The sequence below is a fragment of the Phalacrocorax carbo genome, chromosome Z (genome assembly GCF_963921805.1).
Source record: "Phalacrocorax carbo chromosome Z, bPhaCar2.1, whole genome shotgun sequence".
NCBI classification, from domain to species: Eukaryota; Metazoa; Chordata; class Aves; order Suliformes; family Phalacrocoracidae; genus Phalacrocorax; species Phalacrocorax carbo.
The window spans coordinates 49,307,810-49,327,007 of NC_087548.1; the positions used below are offsets into that span (position 1 = coordinate 49,307,810).

General features: G+C 39.4%; 1 protein-coding gene across 2 annotated transcripts in view; it reads right to left on the reverse strand.

Moving 5' to 3' along the window:
- The window catches only part of AUH (AU RNA binding methylglutaconyl-CoA hydratase), a 119,472-nt gene extending 100,406 nt beyond the window's left edge, over window positions 1-19,066 (reverse strand). The window contains exons 1-3 of one of the 2 annotated variants that reach the window (XM_064439517.1): window positions 18,776-19,066; window positions 11,122-11,189; window positions 10,937-11,024 (exon numbers count right to left, since the gene is read on the reverse strand). In XM_064439517.1, coding sequence (XP_064295587.1) covers window positions 10,937-11,024; window positions 11,122-11,189; window positions 18,776-18,992 — 373 coding nt within the window. In that variant the 5' untranslated portion in view covers window positions 18,993-19,066. The remainder of the gene's footprint in view (window positions 1-10,936; window positions 11,025-11,121; window positions 11,190-18,775) is intronic. The other variant, XM_064439518.1, reaches the window with a different exon arrangement.
- Window positions 19,067-19,198: the final 132 nt, after the last annotated feature.

Consider the following 19,198-nt stretch of genomic DNA (forward strand, 5'->3'; position numbering starts at 1 on the left):
ACACTGTTTTGGTCACCAATCTAAAACACAGCACCATAAGGGCTATTACAAAGAAAATTAACTTCATCCCAGCCATGCCCAGTAAAAGTTTTTAAGATAAGACCACTAGTACTCAAAGCATTTGTTAGCACCTAGGTTAGTCAGAGGTGAGACAATCCAAATACTTCAAAATACCTCTGTATAGTTCAAAATAGCTCTCTGAAGAGCTACAGAAAGCTGATACACACAAGGATATCAGAGGACCCACCTGAACTGCCCTGTGACTTCAAAGAGCCTAAAGATATCAGTAAAGGCTGCAGAGATACTCCTGTAGCTTTAGATATTAAATCAACAGTTATCCTGCAGGAATCTACACAGCCTATAGCTTGCTTAAAGATGACAAATTATGCCATGTTAAGGGTTTTCCTGAACACGAGAACTTCAAGCATACCAAGAACACTTTGGTCACTTCTACAGAAACAAAGACTGTTCAGATACAGCAACCTCTCCACTAGTCTACCCTACCAAATCAAAGACTTCAGCAGCACTGAATCTTGCAATCCTCAGACTTTGATACACACACAGAGACACCAGAACTGGTCTCATGATGGTTATGCAAGTTTCCAGGTAAGTGTTGTTTACCACAGTCAAGTTCATATGCGCATCTCTGTATTGTACATGTAGGTAATAATAAAAATTTCTCACACGGTGTCGTGTACATCGATAGTCATCAAATTATGAGCTTCAATGATACAGAATAGAAAAGGGGAGGGGAAAAAAAAAGTGTGATGCATTTAAGCAAGTAGCTGCACATGAAGTTGAACATAACTCCTAAGCAATCCTAAGCAGTGCCACAAACTCTATATTCCAAAAGTCAAATCCAACCGTAACAACCATATGAAATGCAGGTAGTAATTTACGCAGGTAATCTAGAAAAAGTGGGTTTGTATAAACCTGATAGAAATATTATAGAACAGATTTTTAAAACCAATATTAAATGCACTGCAGTTGCAGTAGATACATAGTATAGCTATTGAAGATTAATTTTCAAACCAAACATCTCCAATAACCCAGTTACATCACCAAAGACATCAGTTGATCAAACCTTAGAGAAGCACATTAAAAAAGACGACACATACAGAGCAAAACTATTCTGATTATTCTCTAAATACTGAAATGAAAATTTGGATATATTTTATGCACAGAAAGCAGAGTCTTTTTCTAAGAGGAAGTGGGAAAACAAATTGTCCAACTACCTAAGAATATCCACTGCAGAACACAGTTTACCCAATATAAAATGTTTTGCATCCATCTGGTACCTTTTCCATTTTAATTTAGTCTATTCTGGTAAAATCCACTCCAGAAAAGACTTCCTGTTTGAAACTTCATTACAGCACTTTAAGTAAGGTCTGCATACACGTTTCATTGTTCTAGGTATTCAAGTGAGATGCCTTTTACTGCTTCATAATCATATTGACAAGATGTCACCTTCATTTAAATTCTGGGACACACTTGGAAGACGCTTCTCCACACCTCCGGCTTGTGTCAAGTTTGCACACCAGGTCACTACAAATTTCTACTCAGGAGACTTCTGTATCATTTCTGTAACCATACAAAAGATCTTGAGCACTGTGTCAGTTTCAAATGTCTCACAAAACTGCAGAAGTTCTCCAGCTGTTCAGGATGCTATTTAGATACTTAATCGTAAGCTATACAGTTATATTTATTCTCATTAATGAAATGACATTCAGTCATTTAGTTATAAAAGTCTTAGCTCTGAAGTTAGGCTCAAACTCTATGTTTGCCATTTTAAAAAAAATCAAGCTGAACTTCCAAAATCATCACCCAACTTAGTGTAAACTAGATGTAGGAAGGGGGCTCCAAAAGGCCAATTGTATCCTTCAGACATTTGTCTCCTTAGGCTTTCTGAACAGCTGCTCAAAAGAGAGGACACCCTGGAGAACAACTGACTCCCATACACAGAATCCAAACAAATTTCTCTTTTCACCAGTATATTTATGCTTCCTGACTACTTCTCCAGAATGTAATAACAAATTATTTGCTACCTAATATTTCAATTTTGTATTTTTAGGCATTCCATTTGATCAATTTTTCCCAAGCTTTTACAATAAATTTTTAAGGGCTTTGGGAAAGTCATTCCTGTTTCCTGTTACCCTCCTCTGGTTAAACTAAAGAACTAACTAAATTCCACTCTCTCAGAAATATATCTTTTACCTAGAATTTAATAATTTTAGGTGTTTTTTCACAGAAACAGAAATCCAAAATGTCACATTCATTGCGTGCATTTGTTCTAATAGATTAAAAGCCTAAGACAATTCTTTATGTAAAAAGAATAATTTTAAAAATTAGATTTTTTTATCAGCCATTAAAACCTAACACAATCTCACTATGTTCTCCAATAGGCAAAGGTACACACTTTAATTCTGCTTTTATACTTTGCAGCACACATAAGCCAGCTGAATGACATATAGTATAGCCCTCTGTTGCTCAAAACTGGTTCTAAAGACAAATATCCATCACATAAAATAACCCTATACATCAAATAACTGAAGTAGGTGTTGGTTTGTAGTTCCATGTGATTGTATTACAGAGCCCAGCCTTAGCTAAGAGCTCTTAGTAAAGTACTAACTTGATCATTCCTATTAAGCCACTGTCCACAAAAACACAGATTCTGCTTGGCAAGAACCACCAAATAACTAGAGGACAAGGACCAGTTCAGACAGTTTTGGGTTTTTTTAGGTAAATCTTAAGTAATAGCATGGATCTCACATCCAAGATGGCTTCAATTCTAATGGGGAAAGAGAAAGAAGAATGTTTATATTATTGGGATAAATGAACCTTTTACATTTCCACTTCTGAATCAGATGTCACAAACCACACAAGAGAAGGAATGGTCAGATGTTCTGTTTCAGGAGCTTTAAAAGGCAAATCTCAAAATTAAATCAATGCAGAAAAATACCAATAAAAAGATGGCTCTCTAGCCAGCTTCCATAATATTTCTTACAATAATGGCTTGATCTTAAATTTGCTGTTCACCAGCTTTGTGTTGGTGAATCGCAGTAAGCTACAGCTCATTCAAGACCAAAAAAGGAAGAAAAATTGCATGGAAATACCAACAACTAGCATCCCAGCTGAATAGAACCAATTACCAGAAACTTTTCTTTTAAGTTTTATGCTGTGGCAATATTAGCTATGAATAAAGTTTTCTCTACTTTCACTCAGCCTATGAAAAACTTCAATACAGGATAAAAATACACTGTGGTTGAAAGTACTTTCAATTCAAATAGTCTTCTATCAGTGGAAGAATGGAGTCTTAAACAGAAATATAATGTTTTTATAAATTGTTCCTGTCACTGAAGGAGTAACTAAACTGAAGTTGTCACTAGAGAATTCAAAAACTAGAGGAGAGGGACACACAATATTTCATTGACAAGTGCTCAGAGGACACACATCCTGCACAAGCTGGATGAAAAGAATATTGCATGTCAAGTAAGCGATGGAAGAAAGAACCAAGCAGCTACAGATTTAGTCTCTTCTGTTGAAGTTAATCCACTCTAGCTTCCATACAGTACTAATTACACAGTACTGGTCACTACTCACGCAACTGGAAAGAAAGCTTCCTGATTACTTTTATTTAGCAGATTTTTACACAAGTTCCTCTGAGACTTTATATAACCAGTACATCCTCAGTTTCATAATCCCTCAAGTATAAAGATCTTGCCTCAGTCTTGTTTTGGAAAAACCATAACTGGATGTGGTGGGTTAACTTTGGCTGGCTGCCAGGTGCCCACCAAGCCAGTCTCCCACCTCCCCTCCTCAGTAGGATGGTGGAGAGAATAAAATGAAGAGCTCCCACGTCGAGATAAGGAGACGGAGATCACTCACTAGTTACTATCATGGGCAAAACAGATTCAACTTAGGAAAGATAGATTTAATTTATTGCCAATTAAAAATAGAGTTGGATACTGAGAAACAAAAAACTAAAAGCATCTTCCCCCCAACCCTCCCTTCTTTCCTGGCTCAATTTCACTATTAACCCTTCCACCTCTTTCCCCACTGCTGAGCAGCACATGGGGGATGGGGAATGGGGGTTGCAATAAGACCGTAATAGTTGTCTTTGCCACCCCTTCCTCCTCACACTTTTCCCCTGCTCCAGCATAGGATCCCTCCCACAGGATAGAGTCCTTCATGAACTGCTCTAACAAGGGTCCTTCCAATGGGCTAAAGTTCTTCAAGAACTGCATCAGCATGGTTCCTTTCTATGGGGTACAGCCCTTCAGAAACAGACTGCTCCAGTGTGGGTCCCCCATGGGCCTCACCTGCCAGAAGACGTGCTCCTGCATAGGCTACTCTACACAGGCCCCAGCTGTTGCCAGGAACCTGCTCCTGACAGGGCTCTTCACAGGCTGCAGCTTCCTCAGGGAATGCTCACCTGCTCTAGCATTGGGTTCTCCATGGGCCACAGTGGGGATATCTGCTCCAGAGCCGTCCTCCATGGGCTGCAAGGGGACAACCTCCTTCACGATAGTCTTCTCCATGGGCTGCAAGGGAATCTCCGGTCTAACACTTGGAGCACCTACTCCCCTTCCTTCCCACTGACCTTGGTATCCGCAGGGCTGTTCCCCTCACACTTCTTCTCACTCGTCTTTCTCACAGCTGCTGCAGATGGTTTTTTACCCTTTCTTAAACATGTTGTCATAGAGGTGCCATCAGCATTTCTGACAGGCTCAGCTTTGGGCAACCATGGTCCATTTTGGAGCTGGCTGGAGCTTGCTGTGTCCAACACAGGGACAGCTCTTCACCTCTTCTCCCAGAGGCCAACCCCCTGCTACCAAAACCTTGCCACGTAAACCCAATCTACCGGATTAAAAACTCTATTCCCAACCACAGAATAACTTTGTGAAATCTGAACATATGGGGGGGTGGGAGGGGTAAACCACCTTCCTATAATTTTCTCAAGTCAGGCATTGTAATCATCAATGAGAAGGCAGACAAGTGATTCTTAGCTGAAAATTTCATAGCTGATTAGAGCTGATTTAAAGACTGCTATTGACTGTTATTGTCAGTCCCACCCAACTTCGTACCCCATTCCCTATGCCTGCCTCCTCAACAGGAATGGATAACTCTTTTGGAGATAAAGAAAATAAACATGGCTATATTCTCATATTCTTATTGAAAAACTTTGCAAAACCTTCTATTTGTATTTTTTCTGCAGCTAAAAGTTGTATGTATCTTTATCTATTTTTGCAGCATAAATTAAGCACGCAGCTATTTACTGTGCCACCATCTTCTGCATTAACTACCAGCAATTTTATTTGCTAATTTCCCAGTACCTTGTTCTACAGTTAGTCACAAGGTTAAAGTAAACATGGGCAGAATAACATGCATCAAATAACATGCTGAACTCATCTGAACTACATTCCAATACTAGAATTATGTAAGTGACTCCAAACTCAACAGATTACTATGCGTGCACTCACAAGACATAGCTGTCACACGGCTGACCAGCCTGCCAGTCTTCACATAACTCATGTTGCTCTATGGGAAATGCAACTGTCATTGAGCCTAGCAGTCTACAAGCAGCTGGCATCAGTTTGAATCTGAACCTTGGTGAAAGTCTGGAATGAAGAGGACAGAACCTAGCTATGGATTACCTCTGAAGGTATTTATTTTGGAGAATGAAACATATGTACAGCAAGAAAAGTATTCAGAACCCACTAAAATACTTTCATGTATGATCTGAACCCTCAGAAGGGAATGGTGGAGTATTGCATGAACTCTGTTCTTATTGCGTGTGCAGGAGCCGGAATCTGGAGGACCAAAATATGCTCTCTCCTTGATTGCTTAACAGAGCTTGGAGGGAAAAAGGAGACCATATCCACAGTAATACTTCCCTACTACTCTTGCTAGTTCTACAAAAGTAAGAGTAGGTCAAGTATTTGAGAACTATCATGGAACTCCTTTCCTCCTTTTTTCAATTCAGTCTATATTGAAACCTCACAAACGAAGAAGTTGTCAAGGATCTGCTCTACCAGGTTTGTCTGCTTTATAAGCTTCTGCCTGAAAACTTCACCAGCTGGAAATAGCAGCCAGGAACCATACACCATACAGCCAATTCAGCTATGCTGGAAACAGAATTCTGACGTAGGCAAGTTTATGCCAACAGGAAAAGCATTTGTGTTGGCTTAACTCACACCACAGACCCGAACAGATTTTTGCTGGCAAAAAGATTACTTTTGCTTTTCCAAGAGGGGGCTTTATTGGCCAAGCTGCAGCGACTTTTAGGTCAAAGCGGTTTCAAGAGCTCCAAAACCCAAATTTTTGAAATTGTCTCAAAAGCCAGTTACAAAAAAAAAAATAAGTTAACTACACATATTCCAATTATGTCTCAAAGTTTTCCAAAATAATGCATCCGAAGAATAACACCTTTTCAAATCTGTCAACTAAAAATTGCCCCAAAGCTCTCTTTCTTTGTGTGGACACATATGCAAAGCAAATAACTCATCAGCCTCGCAGCCTCTATTTCCATTAATGAAGTTCACTTTGGAGAAGCAATACTGAATAGCCTGTTTTTAACAATTACACTCTAAACCGAGTCACCAAAAAAAAAATCTCAAGAAGTTAGGGATTCTTGCCCCTGGAAGCTCTCATTCTAACTCTCCCATGCAAAATGAGATCCAGAAGTGGTCTGTTCCTCTAGGGAACCACAGCATTTCATTCCCGTACTATATGAGACGGCAGAATTTTTCTGCCTATCAACAGAGGGTAGATGGATGCAGGGAAACTGATGAGAACTCACATGTAGACTCTTAGGAAAGAAACAATCTCTCATTGGACTGGGACTGTTAGAATTAAGCAACTGACCTGGTTGGCCAGGCGCCAGAGGAAAGAAAATAAAACAATAACTACGATGATCTGTAAAACAGTAGCATGGGATTTTTATTTATTAGTGTGAGCTGTAAACTGAACCAATGGACTATGGGCAAATAAGTTACTGCCTGAGACAAACACATGAGGAATAATTTATTTTAAAACACATACAAGTGCCTTCATGACAGGACATGAAAAGAGGGCTGGTGGAACAGGACAGTCCTAAGGGAAACAACAGTACAAGGAATAGCAGGTGGAAAAGGAGAAGGAAGAAAATATAAAAGAAGTCTGTTTCTTTAATTACTGTAACCATCAAAAACAAAATGTTTAAAAAGAAAAGATTAAACTGATCTCAAATATCCATAGTCTGTAATAGCAAAACATAACATAATCCCCATTTTACGTCACCAAACACAGCAACAGGAGTGGGAGGGGAAAAAAACATTTCCAAATGCAAAATTCTATAAGAACTAGAAGTTCTATATATGTTATTTTGCCTTTTATTCAGAGCCTTAGGACACTGGACAACAAAAGCTTTAAGGCGCAATATTAGGCTGTTCAACTCTTCAGACCACAAATATTTAACACTATCTGAAAACAAAAATGTATTTCTTGGGGAATGGAATTTTAACTTCTTTCAGAAGCTGTATGATTGTCTCTCAGAATACACTGCCTCTCCAAAATAAGATTTTGCAACAACTTGTGGACAATCCTTCCTCCCTTCCTCATAGTACCGTATCTCCCAACAGTACTACACACACACTTACACTTCCAGAAATTTTTTTAAGATGAAAAATCCTAAAAATCTGGTCACGAAACTACCTGAGCAATATCACTAATATACATATTAAAATTACATTAATAATGAAAAATGAAGCTATGCAAACTGCCAATGTAAATGTAATTCAGCCCCTTTTGTGAACACAACACAGCTCTTAATTACTTCATCACAGACTTTTTACCCATGGGACACCTGCCTCATCCCATGCACAGACACTGCCTTCCTCGAGGATGAAATACTGCCAGGAAGTAAAAAGACTCCTCTTTACAGACTCACCTGCCTTGGCTGCAGAACTGGGCAGAGACACAGTGTAGGCTTACACAGTCAAGGACTGGTCATACATGTTCACTCCAGAAAGGCCAATATTTTATTTATTCGGCTTCAGACAGAGAAAGAAAGGGGCCAAGAAGTGACTCAGAGCCAGGGCACTTCTGATGGAAGCACACAAAGGCCTCACAGACATAATGCATCCTTAACCGCAGCCAAGCTCTTCTTTGACTTCTGGTGTCCCTTTTGATCAACACTAGAGTATTAATGAGGAACTTTCTGCACCCATGGATGTATAGAGCATAAGAAGGAAGATACAAAGAAAACAGCAGTAAAAGGTTCAAAGCAAACCTTTATGCAGAAATGAAAGGATAGGATTGCTGGCATACGTCTATATTCTTTTATACAATTCCTTGTTCCCCCCTCTCCCCCCCATTTCACCATGTGAAAATTCCATAGTTTGGAATCATAGTCAAATCCACAGAAGTCATCCACAGAGTTTAAATCTTTCAATCATTTCATGCAAGAGCAGTTGGATGCCATGTTTTGTGGACCAGCCCTTAGAAGGAAACAAGACACTTGACTTGTGGCTTTCACAGATTTTTTTTGTTGATAGCTGGGGAATGGCAAGATTTAAGGATCTTGGATTTCATTCCACACATAAAAGGGAATTACATTCTAGGGCAAAGTTTCTCAATCTGCGGTCTGTGAAACATCAGACGGTGGTCCAAAAAATCATCATAAAAAATTATTTTTAAAAACATACATTCCCACACACGCAAGAAAGAAAATGCAACTAGGAAATACAAAAAATAGAAGAAGCATTCAAAGTTTAGCCTAATTGAACTGCAATATAATGCAGATGAAAATGTGACAACATTTCACACGACAACCCTTGCATTTTTTAATAGGAAATTAGGTGTTCTTAAAACAACACATTGTCCTTTAACATTTAAGTTTGAAAACACTTTCTTCCTTCTACTGAATTTTCTGAGCACATCCTCTCCAGAAAACGCCTCATTACATCTAATATGTTCTTCCCTTCAGTGTACTTCCCTAAGCTGTTACCTGTTTTGTCCATGTCCTGCTATGCTTTCTCTAGTTTCATTTTCTTTACAGACACCTCTTAAAGTTATCTATAGAAGGAACCCACCCAGCCACTGAGCTCTTTCTCCCTGTTTTCATTGACAAACTCTGCCTCAAGTCTTCTGGTTCACCCTAAATTTCAGTTATCACTGTTGGAACATCCTTTATTTCACTGGTTCAGCTGCAGGAGTTTCCTTTCTTAGGACCCTACTTTTACCTGTCACTTTTTTAAAAAGACTACAGACACCCTAGTCCATACCCTATCTCTACTACCTGGTTTAAGATCTGGATATAGCTATCCAGCCCTAGTCTTTAACAGTCTTCTTTTCAGGGCTAATTTCCCTTCCTAATGTCCACACATAAAAACCCTTACATCTTGTCTACAGTCAGTTGTGTATATATACTCTCAGTCACCTTTTTTTAGTCAGCAGCAACAATGCCTAATTTAAATCTTAAGAGCAAAACATCTCTGCGAAGTCAGCCAACAAAGAATACTGTAGAAGTACCTGTAGCTCATAAATACAGTATTAATAGCATACCTGAGATACTTTCCCCCAAAATCAGTACTTCTGCTTATTTCCTATATAACACTACCATAAAAATAATGGGTTAAATAAAAAAGTTAGTAACAACAACAAAATACAAACCCACAAACAATTGAAAACAAATCCAATGGCCACCCTCTTATACACCCTCTTATACAACGTACTGTTATGTACCCTAACTTGAAACCCCATTTGCATGCATTGCTCTGATGCTGCATTCTTTACCAGTTTAAAAACCACAGCTTTTAAATGTTTTTTTTCTGAAGATTATTAGCTACTGTTCTTTAAAACTTGTTGTTTTAAAACAAGATACAATCTTTAAATTAAATGTGCTGAATAATACAAACATATTTAATGCATATTTAACCTACTGATACGTAATAGTAAATGCTGAACTGATTACTCCCTTTTTTCAGGACAATTCTTTTCACAAGTCTTATAAGTGACAAACTGTATCTGGATGAAAACACTTATTAAAAGCAACCAGAAAAAGTTTTAAACTCATTTAAAAGTACTTAGGTATGTTACATATGTAAAAACTGGAAAAACTATTTTGTATTTAAAGCTGAATTATGTGTGGCTAGAAAGATTAATGACTGCATAAATGATCAGAAAAGAAGGATTTTAGAACTGATCTCCTTCTCTTTCCTGACACTTCTATTCATATATTATGAAGAAGAAACTGACGGACTTCTGTTTTCAGTTTCAAACAGATTTAAATTAAATTTCAACAAAGAACTGGATGTGACATCTGAAAATAAGGAGACTATTCACTTGATATCACAAAAGACAAGGTTGCTTCAATTGATTTTGACACGTTGACAAATTCTGTTTCCTGGTGTTTGGTAGTTGAAAGCTTTTGTCTTCTTGAGCACTTTGGCAAGACACATGGACTGCTTGATATGTGGCTTTGGGTGTGTTGCTTTTGGTTTTGGTTTGTTCTTCTTTTTAATTTGAGCATACATTCAGTCTGCAGTAATAGTCACATTCACAATGAATTTCAATTTTAAGAATGTTTCTTTAATCAGAAGTTAATTTTAATGCATTTAAGGTACGGTTTTGATACAGCTTTCTACACAGCCTCCTTATATGACCTCTAGCATTATTTGGCCCTATTCTGAAGCATGGGCAAGACTTTCTAGGAGCTCAATTAAATAATTTTCCACCACCATTAATAATCTATTGCATATTTTGAAATACTTTATGACACAGAAAGAATAAAACCAGTATTTGGTTCTTGTCAGCAATTGAGGAAAATCATACAAAAAATATTTTGTTTGCTACTGAGATGAACATATACACAAGATGTTTCCTTGGAATCTGGGCTTTTTTTTGTGCAATATCAGATACAGATTTCCAACTTCTCAGGAAAATTAAGTTTGCATACCAGCACAGAATATCCCCGGGACTTCACTCCGGAATATAACAGTTCGTACTTTCTTATCAGATTTCAAAGCATCCACAGCTTTTGACATCTACAGAGAAAAGGAGGAAGGGGAATAACCAAACATTTTTTGAAGTAGTTAATTTCAATATTTTACCTTTATACTACAAACTATTCTTTTCACTTACCATTTTTAAAATATTTTTGTTAAGCGCATTCTTGGCATGAGATCTGTTTAATCCAAGCACCACAATTCCTGCAGGGGAAGAAAATTGTAACATTGTTACAATGTAGTAAAATATATATTATATACATAAATTACTATTTTGAAATTATAGAAAAAGCATCAAGGACTGAAAAAAAAAAAAAACCACTAATGCAATCACTTAACTACCGAGCTTTTGAAAGAAAATAAATTGACTTATATTTTCCAATGTTAAACATTTCAATGCTAAACAGAAATGACATTTAAGAACAAAAATATGGCCTTAACACCTTCACATAGAAATACTGCTTATGAAGGCTGAATGTGTAATTACACAATTGCATGCACAAATTTCATGTTTGCATGTGAAGTGCTAACACGCAATCAGGAAAGGTACTTAACTGTAAAGCATATGTTTCCATATTTAGACAGCCTGCCTTCAGAGACTTCTTAAAGCAAGAAATGCCACCACAGCTAAGACTAGCAACTCTAATGCAGGTAAAAGGAAGTCACAAACACAGAAAGAATGCTATCAATGGGAAACCTGAACTGTTGCTTAAAAAGAAAGAAATAATGTAAAAATTCTCCCCAAGACACAAAAAGTGCACTCCGTGCTTAGTACACAGCTCCAATCACATATTCAGAGCTCCCTTAGTCCAGTTAGACATCAGTTGTCTCACTGACTGATTACATGTGCAAAAGTTTGAATGTTGCAGCAGAAATACCATTTGTTTGTCCTTGTTTCACCCCCTCAGTTTAACAGGCATGATTATTAAACAGGAAAATTCTGAAAAGTTTATCTTGGTAATGTCTAAGTTTATCAAGCTTATATCAATCTTTTAGACAATTTCTTCCTGAACACACCAGAATTCCCTGAATTCTAAGCATCAGCGCCAGTCCTATTAAACTGATGCAGCCCTGGTAAGGTCTTATTATTAAGGACTTTTTTGTTTTACTTTGAGAATGAAAGGGTAAGGGGAAAAAGACGAAGGTCTAGGACAGGGACTGGGAATGACAGACAAGAAGGGGGCTCTCTATCTCCCACAAAAATGCCCATCAGTATTGCCATCAGTCTAATAGATGAAAAAAGAAATTCCAGAAACTCAGTATTTGCCTGGGTATTTACTACTTCACCACTCAGCTTTGCATGTACAATCTATATGTAATCTGGCTCTCCTAGCCTCCACAGAGTGCCTGTCCTGTCATCTCAGTGCATACTACTTCTTTTATTTCAGGGAATCCTGTCCTCCCAAAGGACTGACCTATCAGTGCTTGAGCCCACTCCCCTTCTTCTTTTTCCTCCTGCATGTATGTGCACACGCACACACACAGGACGAGATTAAAGAGAGCTCCTGCTCCTTCTGCAGCTACAAAATTGAAAACAAAGTCCTCCATTCGCCAGCTAGCACTCTCAGGATTCAAATAAAAACGGTTAAACGCAAGTAGGAGAGCATACATGCCTCTTGCTTGCTCCATACAATCCATTGCTATGTACGGATACCTCCTAAAAGGGGAGAGGAGCCTGGTTAACACAAATGACCTTCACTCCCTTGCTCTGTAGACCTAAATTCCCACCTGTTCATCCCCGTGGTTAGAGGCGTTCATCTAGGACCTCCTGCAAGGGTCCTTATTGAGCACTTACACAGGAATCTCTTTACGCAAATGGGACAGTGTTCAAGTAGTGCTTCTGACTGTAGCACTTTTTTCTGCTGTCACAAATTATTCTTCAGGAGGATTACTCCAAATTCAGCATCACTCATTAAAGCAACAAAAAGACACTTGACCTGGCTTTGATTTTAAACTCTAAGGCACACTATAAATCCTATGTTTGAATAAACTAGTGATGCTATCATCCCAAACTGTTCTTCAGTTAGGAAATAAACCCCTTTCCAGAAGTATGCTTTTTTCAAAGGCAATGACACTTTTTAATTACACTTGTAGTTTTCTTCTTCCCATCAGAGCCCAAAGACTGCTGCTCCACCACCAATATCAGTGTGTTCAGAGGGAAGTTCCAAATAACATTAAAGCACCTTTAATATTTTTCCTACGAAGGGATGATCCTTGAAGAAAAATCATACAAGTTGATTCTTCTTAGCAATGTCATTTCAAGTCATAAATTTACCACTTCTATCCCCCTCTCCAGAAAAAATAAGAGGTAAATAAAGATGATACCCATACAGTTGTTCTAGTTCTTAAATAGGAAAAAAAGATGAAGCAAGAACTACAATAGGAAAAGCATAAAAGTTTTACAAGAGAAAACAATATATTGCAGTGATGTACACAAGAAGACATGCCTTGAATTCTCATTTGAGTCAGTTTTGTTCTAATATGCCATTACTATAGTACCTGAGCTTCCTTAAAACAAATTCTTAGGTTTTTTTAATATGGCATTAATATTCAGGAAGTTTTCCCAATGTGTTAATCAGTGATCAAAAAAGACTGATTAAGTATCTGCTCAAAATTACAAAACAGAAATTGAAAAATAGAATTCCTGATTTCCAGATGAGAATTTAATCTTTCTCCCTTCCCCAGTCCCAGCCCCTCCCAAGAATCTCCTGGCAAAAACTGTTTAAGCTGAGTCTTCCCCATTTGGCACACTCAAGATTTAAACCCCTGGTCACATGGGTGTATCAATTTTAGATGGGACAGATTTTCATAACCAGGGCAAAAAGGAATAATCAGGCTCCATATAATACTGCAGAGCTCCATTAACCGAATTATAAATAAAATAAAAAGGCAAGAAAAAGGCAAAACATTCAGGCAATACTGTCATGGGGTAACCATTCTGACAAATATTGTTAGTCATACAGAAAACTTACGTATTTCCAAATACCAGTTATATCGTCATCCAAAGAATTTAAACATGGTTCACTCTTCCTAAAGCATACATATATAGATGTGCTTTCCAAAATAGAAAGACAAATAGTTTGAAAACAATTTCTATATGTAAAAGAAAAAAAATGTAAAAAGTTATCATCACATTCATCAGCAAATATCAGCAAAAGCAATAATAATAATAAAATTCCAAGGTCTGTATGGTGTCAAAGAAGTAGCAGATATACTAGAAAAGAATAAGCATTCACATAATGCTAAACTCAGTATTAATTTCATAGTTTTTCCTGGGAGTCATCTCCACATTATATTAGAATGCTCTTCAGCAATTAATGTGCATCTATTATAAATTACATCCACATATTAAAAACTAACTTCCACCCTATTAGCTAGGCTCTCCAAGGGACTAGAGACTAGGATGACTCCCAATGCTGTCTAATATAAGCAGTCATATCCCTGCATACTACTTGCCTAGCCAACCATCAGAGGAAAAGCACATGCAAACATGCAATATGTTCTCTGCTTTCAAAAGAGAAAGCTGCCTGTGACATAATTCTTAATGTTTAAGCGAAAACTACATGAAAGTCAGAGATAATAAAGACAAAAAATGTATTTTAGTGAGATAAATATATATACACATATCAAAGATAGGTTCAAAATACCTGTAAATACCCAGAAACATCCTCCTTGCATGGTGCAAACTAAATTTGGGATTTGCATATAAGCAGTTCATACAGAAAGGTTCTTGTATTTTAAGAGTGATAGCAAAAATATATGATGCTATCATTATTTAAAACTGCTGAGACAGAAGATCATATTTCTTTCTATACTGTACAAAACAGCATGGACCAACTTAAGTGATTAGATCATGGTTTAACTACAGTTTGTATCAGCACACAGGAAATCTTACTTTAAATAATGATTTTTATCTGTTTTATCTTGTACTTTTTAGTTTTCAAAAAATATTCATCCTCAGTGTTTGGCAGAAGCACATTTAAATGGTTCCTTACAAATAGTTCCTGTCTTTACACTCATATTAGTAATTCTGCCTGAGCTAGAAAGATTCAACACATCTGTATAAAAAGTACTTATGGAAATACATTTATTTGTATTAAGTATACACACTCACACAAATGATATACCCAAATGTACTTTTTCATAACTAAAAAAAATTCTGAATTATGCACTGAAAAATGAAGGGATGATCAAAGAGACATAAGTTATTTTTAAGCTTGTATCACTTAACTACACAAATAAAGCAAGGCAGACAAGTTAACTTAGATGCCTATCCTAGAACAGTTTCTTAAGCAAAACAAGAATCTATGGTGAGTGCATCATGAACAATTCCGGTGGTTTCCATTGATCACCTTATCAAGTACTTAAGTGCGAAATCATGCATATGTGCTCTAGGCAATATTTTTAAGAAACACAAAAAACACTTTTCAAAATCCCATATCTGTACCTTTTTTATTTCTAAACACCACTTAAAAATCTTTCCTGCACTTCTTGAATTAGTAGATCTCATCTGCTCAGACCTGCTTTACTTAAAAAGAGCACAAGGGAAAGCTTTTCCGATTTATCAGCTAACTATCAGTTTCCAATAGCTGAACAAACAACTTTAACTGAGACTATAGTTGTTCTGCCAATTCTATGTATGTTAAAATTATAACTGATGAGGACAAAAAGCTGTCCTGCATACTCTAACTGAACTAAAACCAGCTATATAAGCTGGAAAATGTAAGCATACAGAGTTGTTCTAGCGTAAAATCTGAATTTTACAAATATTTCTATCACAGCAAACAATGCTGCAACACTTGAGTCAAAACTACAGAGACATTTCTCCTAATTCTATCTATAACTTAAAGATCAAAAGCCCTACGTTTATTAAAATTTGTAATGTGATCAGATATGCAACTTGGCTAAAAGTTCTGAAAATACTAATGCACTGACATTCACCTATACTCACACAAGACTGTCACTAGAAGCTTCACGAGTTGCAACACGTTGCTCAGAATACACAGGCATTTTACAACCACATTGTTCAAAAATCTCACATCTTTATTTTAATTCAGTTCAAATGTGGAAAGTGGAAGGTCTTGAATTAGAATTTCAATAATTAGCCCTTTCAAATATTGTTTCATTTCAGTTTATGTTTAGCAAGTTCCCAAAAACTGTGGGGAAACATGAACCCTTGACAGCGTCATGAAGCAGGACAGTTTGCTGCTTTGCCCACAGGGAAAGATTTGTCTAGAGCTACAAGACACACGTGGAAGTTACTGTCAGTCTTCCTGCCTTCCCAGTATCCTCAGCTGTAAAAGGCCCTGGACAACACATCCTTCTCCAAGTAGCACAGAAAGACTAAGCGTGGAAAGAACATAACCACAGCATAAACAAGCATGTGTGTGCCGTAAAAGGTAGTCAGAGGGAGAGGGTAATGGAAGAATACAATGAGGCAACAGCACTGGGGCCCCACCAGGGAAGGTCTAGAACATGAACCAGTAGAAACGGAATAGTAGGTTAGAGAAGACCAAGAAAAACAAACAGGGGCTTATAAGAAGTTAGTGTCCTAATGCAGCAGGGGTTAATTTCTTTACATTACAAATGTAATGTTATGTCTTTACATTACAAATTTAATTACAGCAGGGGTCATGCTGTAAGCAGATAAAGATAGATGAACTTGACAGACAAGGCAAGGAGGAGGGTGTGCAGTAGCAGCACAGGGAGGAAGCAGAGACATGCTTCTTTCACAGAAACGTGGTCTGCTCTTTGTCCTCCTCGAAGGAGGCATATGAAGCTAATGGCTCCTCCTGGCTTAATTCCAGACCCTTGTTCTTATCCTTTATTAACAAACAGTATTTTTTTCTATGTCCTTCTGAAAGGCAAAGACAAAGAAAATCCCCTCTCCTGAAGAGAATTCATTAATTAAAAACTGAATTCTTCCTTACGACAGACACAGCTGATTTAACACTCCAAATGCTGTCTCCATGTTTTGGGGCATTTTTAATGCTGCATTTAACGAAGATATACATTCTAAGAAGGAAAGAAAAAACAACTTCAAAAAGATTTTTGCAACAGAAAAGATAAAAAGAGGTGGGCTACTGACATGTAAAACTCTAGCTATCTCTGCACCTTTTCTTCAAAAACCTCCTCCAGTTCTCTGCACAATCAAACTTACAGTATCGGCATCAAAAACACTCAGCAATGAACTTAGGATGGATACACAGTAAACAACACCTTTGTAACATTACAAAAGCAATGGCTCTGAGCTGATTCAACAGCTGGAACACAGTACTAAATTCTGTTGCTTTTTGTGTAATAGCAGAAATAATGATCTTTGGTAGGACTCAAGTGTTTTCTACTTGTTGGAAAAGCACAAAACAACCAAGCAGAAACACTCCTCCAACATTTTACAAACTCTTCTCTTCTCCTGCCTTGCCTCTTCCTCAATTCTCAATAACTTAAAAAAAATTCAAATAGATGTTTAAAACTAATTCCAAGTTCCACAGTTGTTTGAGAAAACAGGACTAAAGCACGTCTTAAAGGAACTGGAAAGAGTTGGGCACGGAACAGCCACTAAGACAGAAGTGGATTCCCGGATCAGGGTGCATCATCAGCTGAACTGACTCTTTAACAGTGACAGAAGGACCTGCCCTCAGATGGAAGCAGAACCTCAATTTTCCTTTGAAAAAGGATTATCTTCTAAGCCTCATGCTAAAATCGAAGTTTTAAAGTTACCTCTCTGTATATGTATACAAATCAATAGATTTGCATACTCAACTCACAGGCGTTTGCTTGAATTTGCAACAAGTCTGAAATAACTGCGTTAACACGCTGAAAGACATAAACTGAATTGTGCGTCTCAACGTACAGTTACTCCAAGACAAACTCCACAAAAAGAGATCCATGTGCTGTGGATGAACAGAGTTCCACACTATGGCCCTCTCCATAAAAGCTGGTATAACGTCGCGGCTCTAAAAATAAACTCTCAGGAACTGAGTCTGCACTTACTGTTTCTCCGCCATTCCTAGCCCTGCTGCACCCAAATGGGATGGAAGTAACAACCAGCAAAGGAGGTGAAGCACCTCCAAAGGAAGAGCCCCACCAAAATCTGGTGAGCACCAAACCACAGGAGAAGTGCAACATGTCCGTGCAGTGATGCAGTGGCTCCAGATCACTCTGGATGATGGATTTTCTTTGTTTAACTAGATGGGTTAAACCAAGACTGTTGGTATAGCTGCGCTGAACAAGGTCAGCAGCAGTTGACAGCGCTAAAAGCAAGGAGGAGATAGTTAGTAGGAAAGCGGCATGAGATGAGCAAGAGTGCTGAAGCCACACTTTCCAAGACAGAAAACGTCGATACAGTTTCTGTGTCCTTGTCTGCCCCTGCACACAAGCACATGACAGGCGTGGGACGCGGCCCCACTAGAGCAGTTTGCTGCATAACTTCATTTTCTCCCGCTGAAGCGGCCAAGAGGCGCCGGCTCGGGGCGGCGTACCTCGCACATGGCGCACACACGGTGCGGCGCTCCTAAGAGGGAACGCCGACGGAGGCCAGGCTGACGCAGTTCCGTGACCGGCACGCCGCGGGTCCCAGCGCCCTGCGGCGAAGCCACCGTCCGAGGTGCCGAGGAGGCGGAGCCGCCGCTCTTTTCCCGCCCCTCGCCGTCGGGCAGGCCCCCCCCAGGACCTCCCCCTCCCACCCCGCCGCGGTCCCTGGCGGCAGCCCCGCACGGGTGGGTCACCCCGGCCGGGTGGTGGGCGGTGGGAGAGGGCCGGCCACCCCGGCACTGCCTTCCCCTCCTTACCTTTGTGCTCATCATCCAGGTACCGGACCCGCAGCTCCTCCTCTTCCTTCGCCTCGGAACCGTAGCTCCTCCCGGCCGAGGGGAGAGCGGCAGTGGCGGCGCCTCCCTGCACCGGCGCCCGGCGGCCGGGCCGGCCGAGGGAGGAGGTCGCGGCGGCTGCGGCTGCCAGCCTGACTCGGCCCTGCAGGAGGCCCAGGCCGCCCAGCGCCAGCGCCATGCTGCTGCCTGCGCCGCCGGCGCCGCCTCAGCCTCTCGCCACCGCCGGCCCCGCTCCCGCCGCCCACGTGACCGGCTGCGGCACGCACGGGGCGCCGCCGGCCCGGCCCTTCCCCCCCCCCCGCCTCCCGCCCTCCCGTCGGCGAGGCGCGAGGGCCCCGCGCGCTGCCCGCCTGCCAAACAGCCGCTTGGCAGCCGCTGGGGCGT